The 27,632-nt window shown below is 40.2% G+C and overlaps 1 protein-coding gene across 4 annotated transcripts in view; it reads right to left on the reverse strand.

Moving 5' to 3' along the window:
* LOC133884537 (serine/threonine-protein kinase TOR-like) overlaps nt 1-26,242 on the reverse strand; it is a 40,599-nt gene extending 14,357 nt beyond the window's left edge. The window contains exons 1-34 of one of the 4 annotated variants that reach the window (XM_062323990.1): nt 26,079-26,242; nt 25,938-25,993; nt 24,832-25,170; nt 24,686-24,760; nt 22,447-22,619; nt 16,741-16,839; nt 16,341-16,500; nt 16,091-16,234; nt 15,844-16,016; nt 15,571-15,766; nt 15,305-15,502; nt 13,838-13,990; nt 13,295-13,416; nt 13,092-13,191; nt 12,925-13,020; nt 12,688-12,818; nt 11,017-11,119; nt 10,748-10,930; nt 10,579-10,671; nt 10,437-10,472; nt 9,443-9,544; nt 9,210-9,320; nt 5,097-5,259; nt 4,894-5,009; nt 4,716-4,768; nt 3,246-3,369; nt 3,000-3,173; nt 1,199-1,351; nt 982-1,134; nt 832-903; nt 603-737; nt 468-529; nt 270-367; nt 14-123 (exon numbers count right to left, since the gene is read on the reverse strand). In XM_062323990.1, the coding sequence (XP_062179974.1) occupies nt 14-123; nt 270-367; nt 468-529; nt 603-737; nt 832-903; nt 982-1,134; nt 1,199-1,351; nt 3,000-3,173; nt 3,246-3,369; nt 4,716-4,768; nt 4,894-5,009; nt 5,097-5,259; nt 9,210-9,320; nt 9,443-9,544; nt 10,437-10,472; nt 10,579-10,671; nt 10,748-10,930; nt 11,017-11,119; nt 12,688-12,818; nt 12,925-13,020; nt 13,092-13,191; nt 13,295-13,416; nt 13,838-13,990; nt 15,305-15,502; nt 15,571-15,766; nt 15,844-16,016; nt 16,091-16,234; nt 16,341-16,500; nt 16,741-16,839; nt 22,447-22,619; nt 24,686-24,760; nt 24,832-25,170; nt 25,938-25,993; nt 26,079-26,124 (4,302 nt within the window). In that variant the 5' untranslated portion in view covers nt 26,125-26,242. Of the gene's footprint in view, nt 1-13; nt 124-269; nt 368-467; nt 530-602; nt 738-831; nt 904-981; nt 1,135-1,198; nt 1,352-2,999; nt 3,174-3,245; nt 3,370-4,715; nt 4,769-4,887; nt 5,010-5,096; nt 5,260-9,209; nt 9,321-9,442; nt 9,545-10,436; nt 10,473-10,578; nt 10,672-10,747; nt 10,931-11,016; nt 11,120-12,687; nt 12,819-12,924; nt 13,021-13,091; nt 13,192-13,294; nt 13,417-13,837; nt 13,991-15,304; nt 15,503-15,570; nt 15,767-15,843; nt 16,017-16,090; nt 16,235-16,340; nt 16,501-16,740; nt 16,840-22,446; nt 22,620-24,685; nt 24,761-24,831; nt 25,171-25,937; nt 25,994-26,078 lie in introns of those variants that run through there. The other 3 variants (XM_062323988.1, XM_062323991.1, XM_062323992.1) reach the window with 3 other exon arrangements.
* Between the last annotated feature and the right edge of the window lie 1,390 nt (nt 26,243-27,632).

The raw sequence follows: 27,632 nt of genomic DNA on the forward strand, positions 1-27,632 counted from the left end.
ATATATTGTTAACCATTGGAGCCATTTCAAGTCGAGCAGATGGTTCTGCACCAGTCCACTGCTCTCTGCACAACGCACTTAGATCTTCCCAACGAGCCAACGCTGCTAGACACCTCATTCGACCTAATATAACCATAAAATTCACTTAGCTACCGTGAGAGAGGGAGGGAGGGAGCGAGGGAGAGGTAGTGAGAGGGAGGGAGGGAGGGAGGGAGGGAGGGAGGGAAGGAGAGAGAGGGGGGAGGAGGGAGAGAGAGAGAGAGCTCTACCCAATGAAGCGTCCAAGTTTTGTAATGGAACAGATGCCTGGGATGACTTAATGGTGTACGCTCTGAGGGCCTCATCCCAACGGTGCAATTTTTCATACCTGCATTGCACAAAATCCAAGCAAGTGCCCAAACAAGTAATGCTACTGAGAGCATAACTGTTTCTAAATCCAACAAAATGGACGAGCAAAGGATCCATACCATGACTCTTTCAATTGAACTTCTAGATGCTGTTGTGAGTAAGTCAATATCCCAATAGCTGCCTGCAGATAACAGGTGTTAATAAACTGTAACAGATAATTCTTGTAACCTTGCATATGAGACTTAGAAACCAACCTCATGCTGGTGCAGTTGATTGTTAATATGAATAAGGGATTCAACCACAGTAACAGGATTTGCACCCATCTTCTTGGTGCATACAGCTTCAAACTCCATTTCTTTATAATGGAGAGCTTTCGCAAATGCTCGGCACTGATAAATAGTTCAAAAGATTATACAAAAAGAAATAAGCATTACGAGATTGAAAAAACTTGACAAACCACACAAACAACAAAAACAAATTAACCTTCTCAGCAAGTGCACCAAGCAGCCTGGTATCAATTGGAAGAGGCTTCTCATCATGTTCCATAAACTCAGCCTACTTACAAAAAGGAACAATGAAATAAAGAAAAGCATGCCAAACCAAATGTAAAAGTGAAAAAACAAGACAAATTACCAAGTTCAGAAGCGTGGCAAGGATTTCGGGAGGAATGTTTTGAGATGAGAAGGCTGTTTTGAGACTTCTCACAAGTTGTTCCTGAGATGATTCACTCATTTGGACCCAGCAACTTGCAAAACCCGCAGCAAACAACTCGCGGGCAACAGAAGGCTGGACAATTTGTGTCAGAAAATACATTATAATATGAGTGACATATTCTAAAGAAGTAATTCACCTGAAGCTGAGCTAGCCTTGCACAGGTGCGTAAAGCTGGAGATGGCGACTCTTTGAGGAGTGCAATACTAAAATGCCTCATCCATTCAGCCCAGTCTTCCCTAGTACTCCTCTGCGAAGCCTCGCCGGCACTTCTCAATCGAACATCGTTGACCTGTAGCAATCAATTGTCTTAATTATTAAAATGTACAGACGGACATTAGAGATTATACGCAAAAGAAAAAATAGCAGAACCACATGGAAAACATGATCTGAAGAACAATCAAATTTGAATATTTGACTTATCTAGAATAGTTTATGCAGAACATTCCACAGATCTGTTCACAGCTATATGCTTACTGGGAGAAACGCCTACTTGTTTATTACTCCCTCCGTTCAGAAATAGTAGGGGTATTTCTTTTGAGCTCGGTCTTCGAAGTTGGATTTTGACTAAGGTTTTCTGACAAAATATATCATTTATAGCAACAAAACCTATATAGTGTTTAATCATTTTGAATTGTGAACCTAGTTGTATAATTTTTATACACTATACATTCTTATAATTTGATTAAATGTTAGTCAAAGTACACAAAGTTTGGCTTTTCCAAAAAGAAATATGCCTACTATTTCTGAATGGAGGGAGTAATAATGAAGCACATCCCTTTGTGTTAGTTCCACAAACTAACACATCAAGAATACTGTGTATAGCTGAAGCAATTTCTAGTATTAAGAAGTAATTACACACTAGAGAGGGTGTGTCATGGGAATATGATCAGGCGAAAGGCTAAGTAAATGGTGGAACTATATGCTTTTCTGTAATACTCAAGTAACTGCAATGCTATTTTAGAGTTTGTAAAGACATAATTAATATTCTAGTGTATAATCAAGTTCAAACAGGTCATGTGTTCTAAATAGCAGTAAGTGGTACCCAAGTGGCCAACCCATCTTATGAAAATTTTGCAAATTAGGGTCTTTGGTATTAAGAGAAGGTGGCCTACCTTACAACTTTCGCATATGCATGTGCTTTCAACACTGAACAGGTGCCCTATGACTTTATGATTTCACAAAACAGATTGAAGGCCTTCTTTCACAGGTATGATATATGGATTTACAGATTGTGGCCATAGTTTACCCTATCAAATTTTGGGTATGACCAAAACTGAATAGGCAAAGCTTTGACTGGCACAGGGTTTTGGAAACCATTACGGGGCCGAAAACCAGAAGCTGGCCAAGGCCGGTTTTCGACCACAAAACTAAACTGGTTTGGTAGGTTGCATTTTAAATTTGAAAATTTTCAAAATCTGATGAATGATGGAAGATTATTAGACACCAATATGCATTTTTCTATAGAAGAATTGGTCAAAGAGGGGTTTAAAGGGACGGACCAGGGCAATTCCGATTTTGTTTCTCAGCCAAGAGTTGGCTGGTTCATGGCAGTTTTCGGAACCTGAGGCTCGCCAAAATTTGGCAATGTTAAATCATGGCTCATATACCATAGAGGGTTCCTAGTCTTGGAAGTTAATATTTGGATATGATCTTTGCCAGCCATGTTTTAGTCAGTTTTGGTGAGTCAGGGCCAAATTTGTGAACTAACTGGATCACTCCAATTCTCAGTAACCATCAAAATAATGGACAAAATAACAGGGCACCACCAAACATGTCATAGTGTTCAACAAATTCAACAGAGTTCTAAGAATAAATGTAATGTGACCTCCTTAAGTTAAATGGTCAAAAGAACAATGAAAGAAACAGTTCATAAGATGCAGAGTACAAAGAGGAAATATGAAACGCCTCGAAGATATAAATACAACAAGGCATATTACTTGATGACTTCTTGGTTGTCGCTGTGTTTCATCAGCTGCCTCACCATCAAAATCATCAAGGGGGTCACTAATGACATCAGGAGGACACTGTGTGTACTTTTGTACAGACAAAATTTCAGTGATGAGTGGCTCTCGCCTTAGTAATCGATTTTCGATCTCATCCCACTTTCTATACTGTAAGAAGTGACAATGAGCATTAGACAAAGACATCCAAAATGATACATGCACGAAATCAAAGTAAGTTACCCGCAAATGATGCTTCACAAGAATTTTGTGTATTGATGGTATGAATATTGTAAATTCTTCTCCAAGAGCGTGTGCGAGACAGCAAAGAGCCTCCGTAGCATCTTTCCGGAGATCATCATTGTTGCTAGTCATAGAAGGAATAAAAATGAACAGTTTAGTTAATAACAGTGATGGAAAAAAGCAAGTTGAAGAAATGCAGTAAATGGAGTACAGGCATAATGAAAAATAGGCTAAACATGCGAACTTCTTGCAATGAAGTCGCAATGGTATATGTCAAGTGCAAGCACACATACAAAAAAACTGTAAATGACCAATAAAAGATGTGATATTTATGCACATTAATTTCCTTTTGCCAAGGTTTTAAATCGTGATTTTCGCAGATTCGCGGCAAGGTCCGGAAAAGCTACAACGCAATCGCTAGCTAACACGAAAGCTATCCTACTTCATGTTTTAATATTAAAAAGTAAAAAATGAATGAAATAATTACACGATATAATTAATATTCAAAGAAATTATAAAAACATGGTACTTTAGAATACAAAAAATACTATATATAAAGCCATAAAATCATAAAATTCTTGTCAGAAAGTATTCAATCAGTCAGAAATATTAATATTAGGGTATTGGGGAAAAGGAAGATAAGATGTCCTGTTATATTTCTCATACTTGAGGCCTGTATGAGATGCATTTGGGCCATCTAATATAGTTGGATTTCAAAATTGACTTGCTGTTTTGTCCTGTTGGTACAAATGTAGGATAGCAGAGCTATCGCTAGCTAGGAGCTAAGGCAAATAGCAGAGCTATTACACTTGTAGCTACTACAGGGGCAAATTGGACTGTTGTTTCGCGTTTGGGGTCAAAATAAGCTATAGCACAGCTCTAGCTAGCTATTTAAAACCTTGCCTTTACTGTGCTACTGAAGTTTTCCTAAATAGCATGCACCCATTATTTTGCTTATGCCTACTGTTCAACTAGAAAAATCAAAGCAACCTAGTTGTCTCCAAAATTCCTAACCTTATCACATTTTAACACAAGTACTTCAATGCTTCTTATGTGTGATTTCACAGCAAACTAATGAGCAAAGAACATCAGTTTGAATAATAATTTATTACATCCATCCGAGGCTGGGCACTGTCACTGTGGTTCTTACAAAAAATTTGGCTGATCCAAATGTTCCTTTCTGAATAGTCAAATTTACACAGCACGTGTGCTCTCCATAGCTTAAAGTTAAAGGCCCCCAGTTAGTTCTAATATTACATAACAATAACTATATCCAAAATATAATGAGACTTCTAGTCTAGACCAAAACCAATATGGTACTGGACCTACTATAACACCATGTCATAATATAGTACTCTTGATAAAAATGAGAAGCAAGGGCCCATATAAATTTATTTTCAAATTTTATCAAGACAGGCATAATACCGGGGGGGGGGGGGGGGGGAGGTTATTCCTAACCATAAATCTTACCCATCCAAGACAGGCTTCAGATGATGCACCAAAGCTGAAACATGAGTACCAACCTGTACAAGTTACCCAAAAAACACAAGATGTGCAATAGTGAGGCACAGAAGCTTCTAAAATGTAGATCATTTTGATGAAAGTTACTTTGATATCAAACCCGATAATAACATCAACCAACCTGCACCTTAGGTATAAGCTTAGTCAAAGTGACAATGGCACACCGCCTGATATCAACTAGCTCAACTTTAAATAAACGAACAAGCACTGGAGCAACCAAGTGCATGTGCTCATCCAAATTTCCTAAAAGACACCAGTCAATTCAGCATACATTATAATCAACACAGCATCCATTATAAACAAAGAAAGAAGTAAGAATTGGAGACAAACCGCCGAAAACTTCAAGTGTGTGTAATATGTCAGGAACATAGTAATAATCATTGCATCGTTCAGCATCACCCAAGACTTGAATACAATTTGGTAGAATGTGAAGTAAATACATTCTGAACTCATCATTTAATGCTAAGCATAGTTGCCCAATAAGGTGAAGAACCTGGAGAGTTAAAGTAGTTAGGTCGAAACCACAGTGTAAAACACCAGGATCAGAAAACATAAATGTCAGTGGTTAGGAACTTACAAGTGAGCTTTTTTCTACTGACCCATACCTTAGCTAAACCTCCCGCCCCGCTATTTAAAATGGGTGGTGCACGTGCCTTTTTTTGTTCTAACGAAGCAGCCGAGTCCATCCCATCCGCTAGACACCTACGCTACCTTGGTCAGCCGGTACGCCCCGTCCCATCACCGGTCTTGCATGCGCGCCTATGAAGCAGTCTAACATGCCTACGAGCCCGTCCTGTAATGTTTAATGCTATGGGACGGGGCATGACACCACTGCACAGTCACTACCTGTCCGCTGGAAAGGAGTGCCAAGGGAAGGAAAACACTTGAGTAGAATGCATTCAATGAGAATAGACTGGTTTGATGAGTACCTGTCTTGCGACCAGCCTTCCCTTATGTGGTAAGGATCTCTGGTCGCAGAAAACCCTCACCGCTCGACGACCAGTACCGCTCCTGCGACCTGTAGGGGTTGCTACAAATAGAGCAACGACTCCTCGTCTGGTTGAGGAGTGGTCAGTACAGGAGGAGAAAAAGGGTCATCTGTTGAGATCCTAGAAGGCTACCCCCGTTCCTGGTATACGCCGGAAGTGATCCTTTTTGTTAGAAACTTGAGCGAAAGACCCTTTTTCCTGTCCTCGAGATGATCCTACCAAAAAAAAGGTCACACACCCGATTAGTTTCAGGGTACCCTCTTACCTGTTTGGGGATTTTGCCTAGCTGATGGCTTTGGATCACGCTGTAGAGGTCGCGTTGGCGCAGGGAGTCGCACAGGTCAAAGGGTTGGCAGCCCCGACGCGGTGGGGGTCTCCGAGCGCTCTCCATTGCATGAACTGTCACGTAACCTTCCCATTGAGCCTCGGAGCCCTCGGTCTCCGATTCAGTGTCCCATTCCTGGAGCACACCAGGCTCATCTGGGTCGTATCCCATGACGAACATCTCGCGGTGACCGGGATCCTCGGAACAGGACTCATCGGTTACCGTGGGTCCAACCATGGGTAACTCAATCTAATCTTCAACACTTACCGAAACGCAGAAACGCGGGCCCATATCTGGTGCGCTAATTGTCGAGAGTTAGTTTCTGACAATGATTCTGAGGGGTACCGATCGATGGACGTGTGAACAACATTTGCGGTGTGCGTGTGTTCGTGATGAACTCAAGAACACAGGGATTATCCAGGTTCAGGCCTCCCTCAGGATAATAGCCCTACGTCCTGTATATTTTGTTATCAAAGTTTGTGAACTGGTTACAGGTGAGTTTTCCACCACCCCCTCTCTACAAATCAGGTTCTCCTCACTTTATATACTAGAGAGAATGAAAACTTACAAGTGGGTCATTTTCTACTGACCCATACCTTAGCTAAACCTCTTATCCCTTGGCTATTTAAAATGGGTGGTACACGTGCCCATTTTTGTTCTGATGAAGCAACCGAGCTCATCCCATCCGCTGGACACCTCCACACCTACGCCACCTCGGTCAGCCAGTACGCCCCGTCCCATCACCGGTCTCGCACGCGTACTTGTGAAGCAGTTTGACACGCCTGCGAGCCTGTCCCATAACGTTTAATGCTAGAGGACGGGGCATGGTACCACTACACCGGCCACGGCCTGTCTGCTGGAAAGGAGTGTCTAAGGAAGGAAAACACTTGAGTGGAATGCATTTAATGAGAATAGACTGGTTTGATGAGTACATATCCCGTGACCAGCCTTCCCTTATGTGGTAAGTATCCTAGTCGCGAAGATGCAGATTGGTCGCGCGGTAGGACCCTGGTCCGGGAAAGAATCGTCTGCTAACTGGATATTGGCTGGTGTGGACCCTCAGAACAGGGACCCCCTATTTTATACACCGACAATAACCCTTCAGCAATCTATCAAAAAGAATGTAAAGACAACTGTACAAATATCAGGGGGGGGGGGGAGTTAAAGCTCCAATTCGAATTGTCTACACACAAGGAACCGAGCAAGAAAGGTGCAAAACCTTGATGACCTTTGTTCTTCTCTACAATAACAATCAACAACCATTCTAGAAAAAGGAAGCATCATAAAGTGATGGAATATGCCAACTCATGCCAAGAAATCCAGCCACAGAATTGTCTTGTATCCCACATTCCACTAGTAGGCGTGTAACAGTTTCAACTAGTTATGAGCAACAAATAATTGTTGAAAGGCCCTAGTCAACTTTCAAATTAGAATTTGACTGTTCGAGCATCACCATAACTGCTTGGTACTGCTGGTAACCACTAAGGGCATGTTTGGTTCATAGCCAAAACTTGTCACGGTTTGCCACGCCTAAGGTTAGTCAGGTTTGACCAGCTTAGGCATCTGTTGGGTTCGTAGCCACAATTATGGCAAGATTCTCTTCCTACTACTATGGTCCCGCGCGTCAGTGACTCAAAATAGTGTGGCAAGATTCCCTTAGGCGTGCTAAAGTATGGTGAATATTTTGATCGACTAGCCTTAGGCGAGTGTGGCAAAAAATTATAGCAAATGGTGGCAAGATCAGTATATGAACCAAACAGGCCCTAAGTCTCATATTCATCTAGAGAAGCTACTAAACAAATTTCAATGTTCTGGCAGGACATCTGAGATAAAAGCAAAATAAAAAAAATGAGCATGTGAAACTAAATTATTTACCGCCTACAACAAGTATGTGATAAAAAAAAACAGTGAGCATGTGAAACTAAATTATTTAGCGCCCACAACCACAAAGAGAGATTGGCCTCAACAAACTACATGTTCCCTCCCAGGTAGCCTCAATTCAGAAGGCATGGCAACGAAAAAACATTCAATCAAACAATTGTTAGTAAATTAAGTTATTTTAACAGTACATTCACATTTTTTACTTAATGTCTCCATTAGATGTTATTCTTTCACAATGTTTCTTAAAAAAAATTGAATTTAAAATATATATATTCAGTCAGCTGGTTTATCAAATCGCAGTCAGGTCCATGAAATCTGGTAACACTGGTTCCATGCAGGAAATTGGAACTCTGCTCTGCTCAAGCACCTCTCAAAGATGAGATCAGCACTTTTTAAGCTTCAAGTCAGAAATTCACATGACATTGTTTCAATAGATCCTTAATTAAGGACAGAGATCAGTTAATACCATTTTGGAGTTAGTGAGCTACAGGGGGGGGGGGGTATTATAGGTCTACAAAATTAGGTTATTGCTACAAAACTTCCTGTAGGACACCGTATAGAGTTACAGGAATACCGAGTACACAAGTATTACAAGATTTAGATTGGACTTCTCACAAGTGCTGACCAACAAAAATAGCCTTTCATCCAGCCAAAGAATCGATTTGGGTGCAGGGGACAACTATCAGCATGTCAGCAAAAAGTGCAAGAAAAATGCTGAACTATACTGATGTTGCAACACTGCATAGTCAATGCTTAACCAAGCCAATGCCAAAATTACCACCACGGCCAAGTTTGGAATTATTGGAGTACAAAAGAGTCTAATTCAAATGTTGCAGATAAAAGATCATAGGATGCAATGATGCTTTATGTAAGCCTAATTAATAGCCTGGATGTTGTTTGATTCAAAGAAAATGATGGTCATGCATGAAAATACTAATTACATCCAAAATAAGCGGCAAATAGTTGAGCATCAAATTTTCAGAAAGGTAAGGCTAGGGAGAACATTTGCAGGTGACAATTCTCCTGTTTTCTTTTGCATGACAAGCATGTGGAATATTAAGCTGAGATCACCGTCAGCTTTGCAAGGGATCTACAGATGGCCATAATTTGATGGGCATGGTTCTGTGCTTTGCAAGCCAATGGCATGGCAAAAGTAGATTGGTCCACCATTAGCACTGTCTACAAAAAGTTAAAGGCCACCAGAACATAACAACACACAAGAACAGAGGAAAAGTCAAGCACAATTACCGGTGAACCCTGTGGATTCTGTATGGTCCGGTTTGGTGCAGGCAAGCTGAATGAGGAAGTCCATAATTCAGAGATGAGAGAGAGTATGTCTTGTAAATATTTTCTAATGTGCTGCAAATAAGTAAATTTAATAAATATACTTGGCATCAAATTAAAATAGAAAGAACCTTCCAATAACGGTAATATGATATACTGATATGAAACAGAGGTGCAGCACTAAAAGGACCAGCTACCTGCCGAACAATAGATATCAATGTCCCAAGCTTCCAGGTTATGAACTCTTTCAAACCACCATCCTCACACATGCGAACAGCACGGAATAGCTCAGGAAGAACCTTTAGAAACAAAAGATTAAGCATATCAGAAATTTCTGTGCACTTATTCTACCTTTTCACAGAGAACACAAATGGGCAGAATTATTTTTACTACATCCAAGACAATTATACTTAAAAGCTTCAAACTACATCGGTTTGATTTATGAATTGTAATTTACTCATCCCCCATATCTCCTCCAAAACCTGGACAAGTTATGCGTAACCATTTGGCATTCCCCCAAAAAAGACATGAAAGTTGCATTGACAAGTCAACACAACATAAACATTGCATAATGTAAAGTTAATAATAAAAGCTGCATCAAGAATGCTGAACTTCTCTCTTTTCCTACCCGTCGTTTGTGTTTGTGTATCTTACTCTGTCAAAGGATTTAAGAATGCTAATTTATCATTTTATTTTCACTTGTCAAACTAATGCAGTCTAATTCTCAGTCTGTTTACGCCAGAAAAATACTTCTAACCAATCAAACAGAACAGATGTATCCATGGCTACAGTTTCAAGATGTTTTGCCAGGTTCCAATCTCCTATGGCACAAAGGTTATTCCACAGTTAAACTTGAAATCTGGCAATGCTGCCGATACTCTTTCAAATCATACAAAATCGTGAATTAGTCCACAGCATCGAAACACAAAGACTTCAATTATGCAACAATTGTTAGCCTAGATCAGTAATAATTCCAGGCTTCAAGGTAATGCATATCTCTTCATTAGTTGAAATATTAAATAAAGTGAAGTTGATACATGTACGGAAACATAGATACCAAGGATCACATTTGGATCCTACTCTGGTAAAAATTTAGTATGGAAACATAGAGGCAGCAACTGAAACGAAACAACAGAACTACAAAATAGCATAGGAATTACAGAACAGCAAAGCAAGTTCAGAGGCTCTCACCTTTGGTAAATATGGAACGCAGCCAAGGCCCATTGACTACATGCAAATTTATCATAGAGTATGAAAAGAAAGTGATTACAATGCAGAAGAACGAAAGGCTGTTGAGGAAAGTAGCTTCTAAAATAGAAATCATAAATCTTACCTTAAAAATAAAGATAAGTGAGCCAACCACCATTTGATGATAACTTGAAAGGGAAGGATCTTGAAGAATTCGCATGAGCGAACTAATTGCAACCTAACAATAAGGGGATAAGGTAACAGAATCTAATGCTTGAATCTCAGATTTCTAATGAAATAAGACAAAACCATACTGTTGAATAGTAGTCCTCAGATGCTGAAAAAGATGGCCAGAAGTCAGTTGGTAACTCTTCCATGGAAACAATATGTTGAGCGGTCTCAATTGTTGGCCGTAGGACCTCTCTATGTTGACCAGGTAGATTATGTTGATTACGCTTATGTGCATGAGGGTCCAGTGCACCCATAATCCCTAAAACCTGAATGAAAGAACGTATTGCCTTACTGCTTGACCAAGAGCATGATATAATTTTGTGAAACAATAAGCATCAATCATAACAAGTACCTTCAGCACTTCTAGTCTAGTCGACCATTCCAATTCACCATTCAGCAACTTCAAGAGTAAGCCAAGCAATGGTGGATACTCATTATAGGGAGAGATAACATATCTGGTGGATCAACGTGGAAAAACAGAGAAGATATGAGTCCAAATTGCAGAGATACACTCAGTATTGAATGGATAAAATTACAGTAGCTTTATCACGCAGTTAGCTTTCACATTCTCATATTTAACAGCCGGGTAGGTTGGAAAGCATGTAAGTTAGCAAAAATGGAAAGAAAACGCATGCACAAATGGCAAAAGCAAAACAACAACAACAAAGCTTGTAAGTCCCAAGCATATTGGGTAGGCTAGACATGAAACCCAACAAGAGCCACATGAACCAAAAAAGAAGATAGTAACAACATAACAAACAAAAAAAGTAAAATAGCATTGGTAATAATAATAGGAGTAAAAGAAGCTCTGTGTCTAGGTTATGGCTGTGGTACGTGGATCACTAGTTTCCATGTGCTCCTATCCAATTCAAAGAATTCTTTGGATACATTCCATTCTTTCAAGTCTCCTTTTACTACTTCCTCTCATGTCAAATTTGGCTCATGACTCTCCCTGTATTATCAGCATGCCTTAGAATTCCACTATGCACTCCTCCGTTAGATATGTCCAAATCATATCAAGCGGTGTTGGACAATCTTTTCTTCAATCAATGCCACCCCTACCCTCTCACGTATATCGTCATTTCAAATTAGATCCCTGCTTGTATGACCACGGATCCACCACAACATACGCATTTCCACTACACTTAACTATTGGATGTGTCGTCTTTTAGTAGGCCAACATTATGTGCCGTACAATACTGCGGTCCTGATCACCATCCTGTAGAACTTACCTTTTAGCTTTTGTGGTGGTAACATCCTATCACAAAGGATGTTAAATGCTTGACGGCATTTTATGCACTCCGCTTTGATTGGGGAGATTTCATAATATAACACTAAATTTGTGTGCCTTTCAGGATTTGACACTCATATCACAATGTCATGTGGGGTCACTCTAGGTCAATGAAATGTCGGGTAGGGTGTCAAATCCTGAAAGGTGTATGAATTTAGTGTTATATTCTGAAATTTCCCATCACTCTGTAGCATCAATCCCAAATATCGAAAGATGTCCTTCTCCCTTCCAGGCTACCATCTCAATCCTCAAGCCTAACACCACTAAAGCCGCACCTCATATACACGGTTTTAGTCCTACTAAGTATGAAACCTTATCATTCTAGAGCATTGTGGTGTATAAGAACATTAAGTGGCACCAAAACAACCTCAAACAGAGAAAGAAGATGATTGCAAAAGTATTATCAAAGTATTCAGAAGAACAAACCTAAAATCCAGTTCCTTCCGGGATATCAAAATAAAGTTTGGTGGCTATGGCTAACAGCATGACTTTTTCAAAACAAATACTCTTAAAGCACAAGACCTACTGAGGTCATAACAATCGTTTCAGCATCAAACATTTTATACACAACATTCATAAAATATTCTAAGTGGCAACACTTCTACAGACGAACAGATAAATAATAGTGGCAAAAGTATTGCAATACAGCACTGTAATTATGTTGGGAACGTGAAATACCAAGTACCTGTAACACAACAAGCATGCAAAATAGAGAACAAAAGAAGTATATACCCTGTGCTTTGGATAATTTGACCAAGGGTTGCTACTGCCACTTCCCTTTTACTAACAGCACCCCCGTCCAAAAGAGCATCCACAACTACAGGCATTAGCTCAGGAAGATATTGCCTCATTGCAAAACCGCCCTACAATGTAGATCATAAATGACCATAAGTTGTGGCAGTTTCAAGGACATCAAACACAAGAAAATAAAACAAAGACCACAAGACAGAGGAAACAAGGAAGACTAACCACTTTGGCCAGTTCTCCAACAGTGGCAAGCACTCCCGCAGCAAGCACATTATTAGCAATTGGTCCTGTTCCTTCACATAATCTAGTCACTAGCGCCTGAAAGGAAAAGCGTTTGGGAAGTAAGAATCGTATAAGAAACAATAACATTAATCCCATTTCTTACTAACCTTGTGAATTGGAGCAATGTAAGGAAGTATTAGCCGCGCACAACTCCTAATTAGGCAACCCAACAACCGAGCACTGTCCTCTTTACACTTGCTATCCATACTGCAAATGAGAAGAAGACTTTCAGAAGCAAGATGCTGGAGCAACATAACATAGTTTTGGAACCAAAAATCATTAACGGAAGGCAAAACTTTGTTGTTAAAACCTCTGATCAAGATAAGTGAGCAGCTGTATAAGATAGCGACGAAGGGCCGGCAGCACATATGCTGGATTTTTTTCAGACAATCTGCCAGCAACCGAAATTGCCAGTTCTCTGACATCATACTCCTAAGAATTCAAACAGTAAAAAATTGTCAAGTTTCAACAATCACAAGGGTCATTGTATCTTAGAAATTTGTTTACTATTAGAAAGAATACATGGAAACATGGAATGCAAACTAACATTGCAATATTGTGTTTAAGTGTACATAAGTGTAATATACTGTCTGGCCCAAGTGGCCCATCTAGTGTTGGGATCGCCCATGAAGCCCATAGTAGTGTATATATACCACATTGCTAATGAATATGGTACACTATTGTGAATAAAATCTAAAATGGTATTAGAGCGTGGCTATAGCCCTAGCCCTAGTATCCACCCATATCGTCCAATAACTTTGTTTCCCGGTCACCACCGCCATCTAGTGTTGGAAGCAGCTGGTAATAGATCTAACAGGCCCACTTTATACGATAAACATGTAACTCAGTGTACCTCATCATTCAAAGCAACAAAAATTGAAGTCAAGATGTCAGCTTGGGCCAAAAAATCATCAAAAGTCGGGTTCCAGTACAGAGCCTTGAAAACCGAACTTCTAACACCAACATCAGCATCAGCAACTGCAGCATTAAGAAGTTTTTCCACTATCTGCAGAGAAGTTTAAGGAGAAAAGATATAATGAACATAATGCTAATCAAAGGTATCATGGTTATTATCATTACAGAGTGCCAATGGAATAAGTACATAAAATGCATGACTGCCAAGAACCAAGTCCCAGCCCTTGAAGAATCCTGTGTCAAGTGAAGCATGAGTGACTGTTATATGCGTCCTGTTGGTCAGATAATGACTCGCTCTTTTTTGTTGGTCCAGTTTGTATGGGTAAAGTTTCTGAAGTCCCAATTGTAACAAATAGCTAACATATGAATTCCTTCCCCCTATCCCACCACTGTTTCCCCTCTCCTCTCCGCATACATTATCTTCTACAATGCCCTTCTAAAATTTCAAATTCTAAGAAAAAATTCCATATGAAAATTTAACTCAAGATATTATGCAAAAATAATATCATTCATGCTCAAGTAAAATATTGAATATTGTGCAGCCATGCTAACAATAATCAAGTCTTTCAGTGCAATGGATAATTAACTCTTCAATGCCATTCAACCTGGTCGAAAAAACTGTTAATTTAATTAAAATAATTAGCATGTTTAACCCCCATAAATCAAGATTTATGGCATGTTATTTCTGACACATCGTGTAAGTCATGCACTTCAAAGTAAAGCATGTGACAATTGAAATGGTTGGAAAGTAATGCCTCTAATATGCAGCCTAAAACGTAGAGCTTAGCTAGCGTAAGGTCTAATCAGCACAATTACTAGACCATAGTATGAAATTTGCATCGGTGGTACTACCATAGTGATTTTATGATAAACAGAGTGTCTATGGGAATGGTATGATTTGTTAAGATATTCTACAGACACTACAGTACAACACTACATACATCATTTTTTTTAAGGGGGTGCTATTGAAATGTTGTAGAGCAGAATAATCATTTACTACTTCTAAGCAATATCAGGGCATCGTAGCCAAGGGGCCAGAACTGTTATGTGGCTCTTTAGAATGCTATTAGCAACTTAACTTATACTTTTTCAAACAGAGCCATGTTAGATGAATTATGAAACTTTCAGTAACTTAACATCAAATAAATAAAAAACCAATAAAGGAAGGTATGCTTCACAATATGTTTGGATAGTTAATGACAATAATCTGCGGTTAATTTTTCCCCATTTAACTGTTCACCATAACAAACTAACGATACATACAGTTAATAAAAAGACAAGTTATGTGTTTTTTCGAAAAGCACAGGTTATAGAAAAAAATTATGTTGATTAGTATTAGACAAGGTAGCATTGGTTAAATACAAGTCACAAAATTAATTCACAAACTAAGAGGCTTGAGACAAACCTCCTCTACAAGACGGCGGCGTTTAGCTCCTCCCATACGATTTGACCTATTTGAACTGAACTGTGAACTAGAGGAAGCAGAAAGGGAATGCACAACTAATCTGCAACAGCAAACTGAAGCAGCTTTTCTGGTACTGCTATCTTCATCTTCCAGATAAAGGATTACACTCTCTCTTGCAAATTCCAGGAGCTCATGACCCTGAAACCAATGTATATATTTAGTCCCAAGACACTAGTATACCGGTAGCTTTCCAGATAATTTCAAACCTTAAAGTTGAAGTTTGCTAGAGTCCGCAGTGCAAGTTGCACCAGAACAGGACTACTAGAATCCACAAACTGCTGCAAACTATTTGACCTGCTTGCTCGACCAACAGTAGCACCAGATCTCATAGATGACTTTGGAAGTGCTTGTGATATGCAATCCAACAAACGCTCCTGTATTGTAGGCAGCAAAGATGGGATGCTGTACAAAATAACAAGGTTACATTATGGCCACGCACACAGTATAAAGCGAGAGGAATTCAAGCAAGTAAAACTTACCTTGTACTTATAGACTCAAGTGCTTCTACAAGTTTATCAGAAAGACCAGCAGAAAACATGGCATTTAGTAGCCCACTACGAATATGAGGTTCCATCGCAAGACCCATAGCTTTTGCAAAGCTTCCTACACAAGAAATTGCCTCAAGAGATGGCCTTCCTCTGCGTGGAGCGATCTGCAAATACAAGCACTAATAAGCATGACGAAGTTTAAGTGAACACCAGAATACAAAGGGCTTTCAGAGCATACTGCATCGTGCAAATGTGAGGTAATTGCTGGTAAATAGGGCACAAGTTCCACACCCAAAGCACCGACCATCTCTCCAAGTGCAACAAACCCACTAGAACGCTCATCCGGTGTACGTAGAACAAACAGGATATGATCCATGCAAATCTGAGAATAAGAACAACAGTTATCAATGTACAGTAAAGTTATAACATTCCTACCTTTCTACTATGACTTCAATGTGTGTGTGGTTGGGGAAGGGGGGTGTATTGACCTTTAGATAGTTGGTCACGAATCTGTCACGCAGGAAGTGGGCGATCCGAGGAAGAAGTGATGTTATACTACGGCTAACAAGCGGATCTCGGTGCCGTAAATAGTTGAGGACTATATCAGCCACTTCTCTATACCTAGACATCATAAACTCACCTGTATTCCTATAACATTTCATGATTAGAGGATGAGTCAAAACTAAATAATATTGTATGACATCATTCTGTCTTGAAATCGATGTTCATAAATTACAAAATTAGACATGCATTCCATAATTGTAGAAATGTCAAGAAATGATAAATGTGGACAGAATTAAATAGGAATGAAAATATCCTTGGAAAAAGTATTAAGACTTTGCTAAAATTACAACAACAAAAAAGAGACTGAATTATACAGCAAGTTACCTCAGCAATTCTCCAACAGCCAATAATGAGCCATGAATGCTATGAACAGAAGCATTTCTGCTAAGTCCAACTTGTGCTGCTTCACACATACGATAATACCTAATAACATCATGAAATGAATAATTAAGATAAATATAATCGAAGTGCAGAAATACATGGGCGAAGACTAGCAAAAGTAGATGTGTAATTTGCTTTGAATATTATTCTTGACAATCAGAACAAATAGGCACCTGAGAACAGATAACTATTTGTAACCTTTAAACTCAGGAAAAGAACCACATAGTTCTCTCGAGTAGGTAGAAACCCACGCCCTTCATTTAATCCTTAAATATGTGAGAAATTAATTGTGTTAACAGGCTCTTGAATCTTGGCAAATGAATTCACAAATTTGGACCAGTATACTGGAAAATATTAGTCTCGAAGGATCTAGTTGAGACTGGCAAAAGCTTAGATAGTCTTGAGGGTGGCTGATATGGATAATATATGGGATTGCATGAAAGAGGTTAGCGAAAGCTTGTATCAATTTTTTCAGGAGTTAAACGAGCTAGTGCACAAATGGTGTATGAGGCATTTCCCTACCAGAAAAAACTAGTAATCAAAGTACTAACAGTAAAGAACTGAGCCTAGCTCAGTTGATGGGAGGTGTAGGTGTACACCCCCATCACATAGGTTAAAGTCTTTTTCAACTCGAATTTGGGTGCCTATTTCTTCTTATACACAATGCCACCTAGTTCCTTCTAAATTGGTCGAGTTTTTTTTTAAGTACTGATGGTTTGATGATGTTCATGAAATTGATATCTTGGGTGCACCAGAGTAGCTGTCGGAGCATGGTTCCATACCACACTGCAGCAATAAACATGGTAGCGTTCATGGTAGCACCTTAGCAAGTAATGAAATACAACTATTTCCATTAGACAATAATGGCAGTGATTGCGGCAAAAAGTGGAAGCAACATAGACATATATAACTCACAGTTCATAGTATTGCAACACATTGTACACGATCAAACCAACCCACAGAAAAGTTGCAAAGCCTTTGCTCTCCAACGACAAAGAATCGAGCATAGAAAAGTCGCAAAGCCTGTATCTACATACTCAAATCACGACGAACATCTATCATTCTATATATCAGTGCTATGATTGCAATATGACTCGGTGTACACAGGCATCAAGAATCATCAAATAGGTAACTTCACTGTCGGATTCCAAATTATACTCAAAACTTCAATTAAGATGCTTGTAGCTCCAATTTTCCATTGGTTACCCAGTCTTTAATATTTAATTCAATTGAGTCCCTTCTGTCAAACTCCCATTAAGTCAATAACGGGCAAAATGTGGCGCATAGTGGTAGAATCGGAACACCAAGTGAATGTGGTCATGGTGGAATTAGTGGAGGGAAATTTTCCCTCCACGCTTCTGGCACCATTTTAAAAAGATCAAGTGGTCCATCAAATCCCAAATCCCATGACTGCAAATTTTTCTTTCAGGTAGCCATTCTCCTTTCAGTAGCCCCATGAGCCAGATAGGCAGAGACACAAAGCCAACCCACGATGAGACAATTATGATCTTAGTCTAAGAGGTGCGTGCAAACGGGAGACATCAGATTTTGGAGGTCCAAAGCCTATCTTTCATTGAGGAGCAAAAAAATGGAAAATCGTATAAATGAACCGAATTATCCAAAGTTGGTATGTTTGAAACTATTTTGGCTTTTGGTTGGTGCAAGACGATTGAGAGGTCAAACTGACTGATTAAGCAACAGCAATCACCACGCATCAATGTGCCAAACATTCTAAGACTTTGGATAATTTGGTTCACGTGATCTAATGAGCGTGCTTCTCCGACTTTGGTTAGGTTAGACCGGGCCTTTGCTACAATTGATTGGGAGACCATCTTCCCAAACTCTATCCTTCAAAGTGCAGCGTCTTCGCCTTCAGATCATTGTCCTCTAATTTTGGGCCTTAAGACCAACACCCAAGGAAAGCGGCGGTTCCATTTTGAGAGCTTTTGGCCATTCCTGCAGTGGCTTCAAGAGGTAGTGCATCAAAATTGGGCGGCTCTGGTGTCAGCATCTTGCCCCGTTGAGCGGCTCTATATCAAGTTGTCACGACTGAGTAAGGGTCTTCAAAGTTGGAGCCAACGGCTAAAGAAATTCTCCACCGCCTTGAGATTGCTCAGGACTCTCGAGCCCTTACGGGGGACGAAGATTGGCTTCGAAAAAAACTGAAAATGCATTATCTTGGCTTGAGCTCCCTTGCGCGCACTATTGCACGGTTGCGGTCTTGTATCCTTTACCTTCATGAGGGTGATGCCAAACTTCCTTTTTTTCACCAACAGGCAAGGTACCGAACAAGGAAGAATTTCATTGGTAAATTTCAAGTTGATGATCATTTTGTCACAAGCCAGGAAGACAAGAAAGATGTTTTCGATTTCTACTAAGGCTTGTTGGGTTCAGCTGAACATAGAGACATCACTCTGAATCTTGGTGCTTTCCACCTGTGACAACATGACTTGGAGGCTTTGGACACTTTTTTCTCCGTGGAGGAGATTTGGAAAACTATTTGGGATATGCCTCAAGATAAGGCGTCGGGGCCGGATGGTTATACCGGACGTTTTTATAGGTCGTGTTGGTCGATTATTCAGGATGACTTGATGGAAGCGTTGTTGGCCGTACAACTTGGGCAGGGGAACAATTTAAGGTTGTTGAATACGGCTTTTCGCACTCTCTTGCCTATGAAGGTGGATGCAACTCAAGTGAAGGATTACCGGCCTATAAGCTTGATTCACAGTTTTGCCAAATTGGTCACTAAGCTCATGGCCTACAGATTGGCAATGAAGCTATCATCCATGGTTTCAGTTAATCAAAGCGCATTCGTCAGAGGGAGATGTATACAAGACAATTTTCTTCTTGTTCAGCAAACAGCCAAGATCTTGCACAGATCGAAGGAACCTCACAATCTCTTGAAGTTGGATGTCTCCAAGGCTTTTGATTCGGTTTCGTGGCCTTTTTTGTTGGAGGTGCTTCAACACTTGGGTTTTGGTTGCTGTTGGTGTGATATGTTGTGTATCTTGTTGGCCTCCTCCTCCACCCGAGTGCTTCTAAATGGTGAGCCAGGAGAAGAGATTGTGCATCACCGGGGCCTTCGACAAGGGTATCCTCTTTCCCCATGCTTTTTATCCTAGTCATGGATATTTTGAACTCGCTAATCAACCGTGCCTGTCAAGATGATCTATTGCAACCCCTTGTCGCCCGAGGAGTCCATCATCGGATCTCTCTATATGCGGACGACGTTGTGCTTTTCCTTCGGCCACGGGTGAAGGATCTTAATCTGATTAAACATATGCTTCAGATTTTTGGTGATGCTTCGGGTCTCAAAACAAACATGCTCAAGTGTTCGGTGACACCAATACAATGTCACGAGGAGGATCTATTGGTGATTCAACATAATTTGCCATGTGAGGTTAAGAATTTCTCTGGTACTTATCTTGGTTTGCCACTTTCAATTAGAAAACCAACCAAGGTGGAGCTGCAACCCCTTGTGGAAAAGGTGGCAGATTGTCTCCCGGGATGGAAGGCCTCCTTGATGAATCAGGCCGGCAGATTAATCATGGTCAAGGTGGTGCTCACGCCCATTCACATTTATCATATGATAGCCCTTGATCTTCCTAAGTAGGTTCTCAAGGCAATGATAAGAGGAGACAGGGTTTTCTTTGGAAAGGGCAAGAACAAGCTAATGGTAGTAACTGTTTGGTGTCTTGGAGAAAAGTGTGTCAAACGATTGAATTTGGGGGCCTAGGCATCCATGATCTACCCACTCTCGGTTGGGCTCTTCGTCTGAGGTGGTTATGGTTACAAAAAACTGATCCTACGCGACCATGGGCGGGTATGCAAGTGCAGGTTCATCCAAACGCTCGGGCTATGTTTTCTATTGCCACCTTGACCCTTGTTGGAAATGGCATGGACACCAAGTTCTGGAGTGATAGATGGTTACACGGCCAAACGCTTGCTGAACTAGCCCCTCATCTCATTGCTTGAGTTCCTAAAAGAGCGATCAATCAACGGACAGTAGTGCAAGGGCTTGATAATCGCCGGTGGGTCGCTGATATCAAGGGTGCTTTGATGGTTCAGGCTATTGAGGAGTATTTGTTGGTTTGGGACCTGATGGAAGATATGGTTTTACAACATGATGTGCAGGATCAGCATACTTGGAAACTAACTAGCTCAGGGACTTATACCAGCAGGTCGGCCTACAAGGCTTTCTTCGTGGAAACTATCAGATTTGCTCCTTGGAAACGGGTTTGGAAGTCTTCAGCGCCGCTGCGTTGCAAGTTTTTCTTGTGGCTTGCCCTTCTTAATCGGTATTGGACAGCAGACAGGTTGGCAAAGCAAGGTCTCCCACACCCTCCCCGCTGCTCTCTTTGTGATCAAAATGAGGAGACCATGATCAAAATCCCGACAAGTACGGTTCTCCGTCCTTCAGCGGGCTGGTCTTGAGCTCATTTCCCCAACATCACATAATGATGGTTTCTCTTGTTGGCGGAGTCGTTCGCTCAAGCAGGTAGACAAGCAACAAAGGAAGGGCCTTAACTCGTTGATCATTCTTGTTGCTTGGGAGCTTTGGAAGCACCGCAATGATTGCGTCTTCAATTCGGCCTCTCCAGATGTTAATTGTGTGGTGCGGACGGTCAAAGAAGAAGGCACTTTGTGGTGTGCTGCAGGGGCCAAGCAGCTAAGGGGGTTGTTCTTTGGGATCACCTAAGTGCTTTTATGGGCTTAGTTTCATGTTCGGTTGTTTCTTATAGTTTGTGGCGCGTATGTTAAGCATGTAAGGTCGGGGCCGGTGTAGTTTTTTTGCTACTCTTTCTTTTTTAATGAAATGATATGCAACTCTCATGCGTATTCGAGAGGAAAAAAACGTTCCTACACCCCATTTCTTAACTCATTAAACTCAACAACCATTGGATTTAAATCCTACCACTCTAAGTTCATGTGCACATCACTAGTCCCACCTTTGACTCTCTAAGTTCTAAGCATCATGCTTCCCCACTGGCACATATTGCCAAGCCAACATGAATAGGCATGATAATAGCACATAGTATTTGAAAGTATAATGAGGGCAACATGCAACTGGTAAGATTCAAATGCCAATTACCATTTTTTTTACTTTTCCAGTTGATTTGTTTCATGTATTTTTTTTTTTCATTTTTCCACCGACAGAACTTGGTGATTGATCACGAAGCTCAAACTCACAATTATATGTTAAAAAACAGCAGAGATCTTTTTTCCGTCTTCTTTTCTTTTCACAGTTATGGACTCGATTATTTATATTGGTCAACTATCAATTGATCATGAAATACAAAACATACACAAGCGAGGCACCCGTTGTAATTTTAACAAACTTCTTAAGTTGAATTGCCAATTTTGGTTCATTTGTACACTCTTCTTTCATGTACTCAATTCCGAAAATAAGAAAACCAAATTCGCTACTTCAATGGAACAGAAGCTGAGCGAAGTAGCCGACTAATCACACAAGTTAAATAATGCATCCAAAGTATTCTTATAAATGTAGTGAACAAAGAGGTGAAGCATTTAAACCACAGAAATCTTCTTAACCATTAGACAGTTTAAAGTGAGATGATTCAAATGCTAGTTCCATGACACATTGATACCAAATCTGCAAAACAATAGTGAAGATAAAATTAGGCCTACCATTGTACGCGCCAGCGTGTCTCACGTTTTTCAATAACATGTAGACAAGCACGCAAAGCTTCCACAGCTCTTTCACGAACAGCTTGTTTGGGGTCTCTCAATGCTACCCATATAGCATCAACAAATTCAGGAACATGAACATTGAAAACTGTGGATGCATTTTCAGCCATCTCCTACAATAAGAAAAAAAAAGTAGATTTTATACAAACCATAGTGTAGTGCATCTGGGAATATTATTTGCATTAAGTTCAATTGTATCATCATAATAGCATATTATATAAAGACAAACGCATAACCTATCATTTTCCCTGATATGTAAAGTGTAACAACCCATGACTCTAGTGGTGCATAGTGCTCTTTACTGGGCACCTTCGGTGCAAACAATGGCAAACATAATCAAATCAGAGGTCAACCCCTACCCTTCTGGGTCACAAGGAGTCCTGCCCATATGCCATGTTCCCAAGGACACAGTGTGCTAGAGGTCAGAATTACCAAAGGTGGCACAAGGGACCCAAAACATTGGAAGCACCCAACCACTCACATAACAACTTTTCGTTGTGCAGTCATAGTGTCCTTGGAGAAAGCTCAGACTGAAAAGGATTAGAGCTGCATAGTATGGGATTTAAGCAATTAGGCATGAGATGGATGCAAACAGCAGAATGCACTTTCTGAACAAAAACAGTGCTAGTAGGGTTGATCTTTTAAGACTGCATGATGCACTGATGCTTCAAGATGTTTCTTTGGTTCTGGATTGGACTTCTTATAAAAGAAAAGACTAATTATGGACTTAATCCTTCTATAGCTTCAACAGGCAATTAAGCAATATGGTATTTTTAAAAAACACAAACAGCAGTAGCGGCAGAGATGAAGTTTAGGGGATAAAGTAACCTGATAATTCGGAGTGTTTTTGGTGGCCAATTTGCCAGATATAAGGACCCCCTAAGTGTAAGTGCCTCTGTGCTTAGTTGAGGCTAGGAAGTTTACGGTGGTGTTCGCTAATAATTGGACCGGAATGCAAATTTAGATAATGGAGATGGGTGACATATTGAGTGTGGGATTTTAACTTTTAGTCTTCATCCCTTGTTTTTTAGGAGGCAAGGGAAATAGTAAGGAATTGATTTAGAATATTAAAGCAGCCTAAGACACATTATTATGAAGGAATATCAATATCATTTCTGAAAAGTATATGATTCCCACAAAAATATTGCCACCCCCTCAACAGGTTAAAAGTGGTGGGAAAGGTATCCTCAAATTGCCTCCTAACGGATTGTGTCTTTGCCAACAGGTGTGGTTCTTACTATTTAGGCGGTTAGGTGTGCTTGATGTTACTCCGCAGGCTGACGACAACATATTCTACACTTGGTGGATGCAAGCAAATGCTAGGATTATGAAGCCAATGCGAGAAGGATTTAATTCCTTGGTGATTTTGGGCACTTGGCTGATTTGGAAGCATCGCAATGACTGTGTTTAATGGTGTGGCTCTGAGCGTTCATGCCGTCCTCCAGAAGGCGGGTGAGGTGGCCCAAATGTGGGCTAACGCCAGAGCTAAGGGGCTAGCGCTGCTGCAGACCGGTTTGTAGTGCTATGTTCAGTTCCTAGGGGTCGTTCCATTCTAGTGTCAAAGGCGTGTAGATTCATGTAATACCTAAAGTGCTTTGTGGGTGTGTATGGGGCTTGTAAGACTGTGTTTTCCTCTCTTAATGCAATGATGCGCAGCTCTCCTGCATGACCGAGAAAAAAAAATTGCCAAATCCCCAACCTTCTAAAGTGCCCATGCCCACTAAGCAAACAGCGGATACTAAAAAGCTCTCATACCCACATTTCCCATTCCAAACTAAAAATTTACAGGATCCAAAACACATGGTTAAGGTAACAGAAGTGACTACTTTATTGCTACTAAAATTTACTGTGAGACTTAAACATAGTACAACAAAATTATCGCAGCATGCCATGAAACATGCCAATTGATCCATTGATATTCATGCTAGAAATCGTTGAATAGAATGTACAATACTATGCGCATCACCCATGTTTTAACTAAACACAATGTGATCCATTATCAAGTTTTATAAACTACCATTCTAGAATCAAGGAGGTACAAAAATCAACATATGAAGATTAAGGAAGCAAAACAAAAATATGTGGAGAAGGAACGGAAGTAGGAAATTTGTTTACCTTCATGATAGAGGGCTTATTTAAAGCATGTAAATAATACAAAAGGCTAATCAGTTCAACTTACTTTGAGAATAAGTACAGCTGCAAAGCGACGATATTCCACTCGATCCCCACTAAGCCACCCCAAAGCTGTTTTAATCTTTTAAAAAAAGCTTTTTAGAATAATGAAAAGTGTATTTTTCAAGCAAATTGGTATCAACTCTAGCTTACCTGACGCTCCACTTCATCTGCAGTCATTGCTCCGCCAGCTTTAGCTAAATGACCCAGCACTGTGCTTGCTGGAACTAGGATTTCAGGGTCACGCTTTACTTCAAACACATTCCTCAAGAAGCTGGCGAACTTTGAAACCTTGGAAGCACCTTCCCCAAAGGGCATATCGATTAAAGCATTGATAGCACGGAGAGCCAATAAATTTTCAGCAACATTATTGCTTTGCAATAAACTAGATATCTGCTCATAGAGCTGTTCCATAAACCTTAAAAAAGCTTCACCACTGAGATCTCGAGCTTCTTCCTCAACATGTTTCCGCAGGGCAGCAGCAATAACATCCTAGCACCAACCAACCAAATCAATTATAGATAGCTAAAGACTACATCAACCTGGAAATGTATATTTGTACATTGTTCAACATAAAGGAAGCACTAGTTGACATAACAAATGAACTATATTGACTACCATTCTACCAAAGAGTCTGGAGGTTCAACATCCTAGAAAACTTTGACCCGAAAACAAACCCAACAAATGAGGACTTCTAAGATGCAATATATTCAAAATGAAAATCATATTTGAGGATCATTCGCTTCACATAAGCACCCTCGTCAGAATAGCAACTGTTCCTGGTCTTCATATAACATACAGCATCTGCTAGCCTCGTGGACACCTGACACCACATCAACGAAACTAAGGTACACAACCAGAATACTCCAAGTATCAAAACACGGTAATGCATACACTACCAGTACAACAACGATGAAAAGAACCCGACCGAGCTCACAAACTCCACTCTCACTACCAATACAAGCAGATGGCACCAACATCAATTGATCCAACTGGTTTCCAGTTAGAAGATCACGAGATCAGAAACTCACGTCCATCAATTCATCACTAACCCTGCACTAGCGTGGCGCGTAACAAGCAACAACAAGCTAACGATAATCCGCACGCTCCCCTAGATCAACCAAATTAGCATCGTAGCCCCACCTGAACCCACCACAGAGCAAAACCCTAGCCCCAGCCTAGCCTCACAGGCGAACCACAATCCAGACACGAGCAACGGAATATCAGGAATCCGGTAAGAAGAAAGGCTAGGCACGTACCGCTCCCGACGACATGTAGGCCGCGATGTTGAATCCGTGGTCCTTGGCGATCAAATCTGCGTGCCAAACGAAGCGAGATTTTTCTGAGCCAAACCAAGCAGCTTCATGCGAAATTGACAGGGAACCGGGGAAGGGGCGTACCTTTGGGCTTCTTCCCAATCTCTGTGAAATGCGGCAAGGGCTTCATGGCGGAGGCGGAGGCGCCTCCAGAGCCGGCGCGGTGGCGAGAGGCGGAGGCGGAAGGGGAGGGGAGGGTTTAGCTTCGCGACCCCACCCGACAGGTCACAGAAGTCGAGTGGGAAGGGGAGATCCGGGGCCGAGCAGGGCTTGGGTATCAGAGGTGGGACCCGCAGGCAAGAAGGTTTACGTGGGACCTGCTTAGCCTTTGTTTGGCAACAATTTTTTAATAATATTATTTTATTTAAAATTGCAAAAATAATCCTCAAATTCACACGTTTGTAAAAATAGGTTACTATCAGCATTCCATGTGCCGATTTTCTACGTGAATCTAAATTCAGAGGTCTATTGGCACTTCGCGTACCGACAAGTGGTACCCTGGAGTGCTGACAGGTCCCACGCCACGGCCTGTTGGCACGTGGAGTATCGATAAGTTTCACGTTAGGCCTGTTGGCACTCGGGGTGTCGATAAGTCTCACGTTAGGTATGTCGAGCGCCGATAGGTCTCTATTTAATCTCGGCTATCGTTGATTTGTCTTCCACGGGAAATTAGGAAATTAGTTAAAAAAACAGTAGAAAATGTAATATATTTAGAAAAATAGTTAGAATAGTTTAGAAAATATAGTATGGTTAGCAAATTAGTTAGAATAGAGTAGAAAAGATAGTATAGTTAGGAAATTAGTTATAGTAGAGTAGAAATTTTAGGAAAATAATGATATTAAATTTAGAATAGAGTAGGTATGGTTTAGATTTTAGCAATGTTCTTTAATGTTTTCAATATTTATAGATTTAGAATAGGTTGACGTTGCATTGTTATGAATTTGTCGGCAGTAGAATTAAGAATTTGATGTGAATAGATAAACACATTTTTCGTCGATGTAGGAATTGTACAATAGAAATTTTGTGAATTTTTACAACATTTATTTAGAATGGTAGGGGAAAAAGTATAATAGTTTAGAATTTGGAGTATGCAAATTTAGAATCCAGTAGAATATACAATTTAGCATAGAGTACACCTAAATCGGTTTTTTCAATAGTTTGAAAAACAGTATAGTTAGATACACAATTTAGATTAGAATAGTTAGAAGTAGATTTCGAATCTACATTATTTAGACAATTTATGTAATTCAAAAATATTTACAATTGTTAGATAATTTAGCTATAATTTTTCAATAGTACTATAATTTAGAGTTAGAATTTTATTTTGAATAGATAGAAAATTTATGTAGTTCAAAAATATTTACAATTTAGGAAGTTAGAATAGTTTGAAGTTGAATTGTTACGAATTGGAGATATATGTGTAGTAGAAATATTTTGTAGATGTATGATTAATTGAAGTTTTGTTGGGCATCATTAGATTTAGAATGGTATATTATCAACAGATTTAGTTCACTGAAATTTGCTCTAGATATGCCTCATTAAATATATGATTCTTCCCAAATTAAAAAAACCACTAAAGACAAAAAATTAAAGAAATGCCACCTATCGGCACGCCGGTTACCGACAGGCCTATCGGCT

This window comes from Phragmites australis, chromosome 11 (genome assembly GCF_958298935.1).
Source record: "Phragmites australis chromosome 11, lpPhrAust1.1, whole genome shotgun sequence".
NCBI lineage: Eukaryota > Viridiplantae > Streptophyta > Magnoliopsida > Poales > Poaceae > Phragmites > Phragmites australis.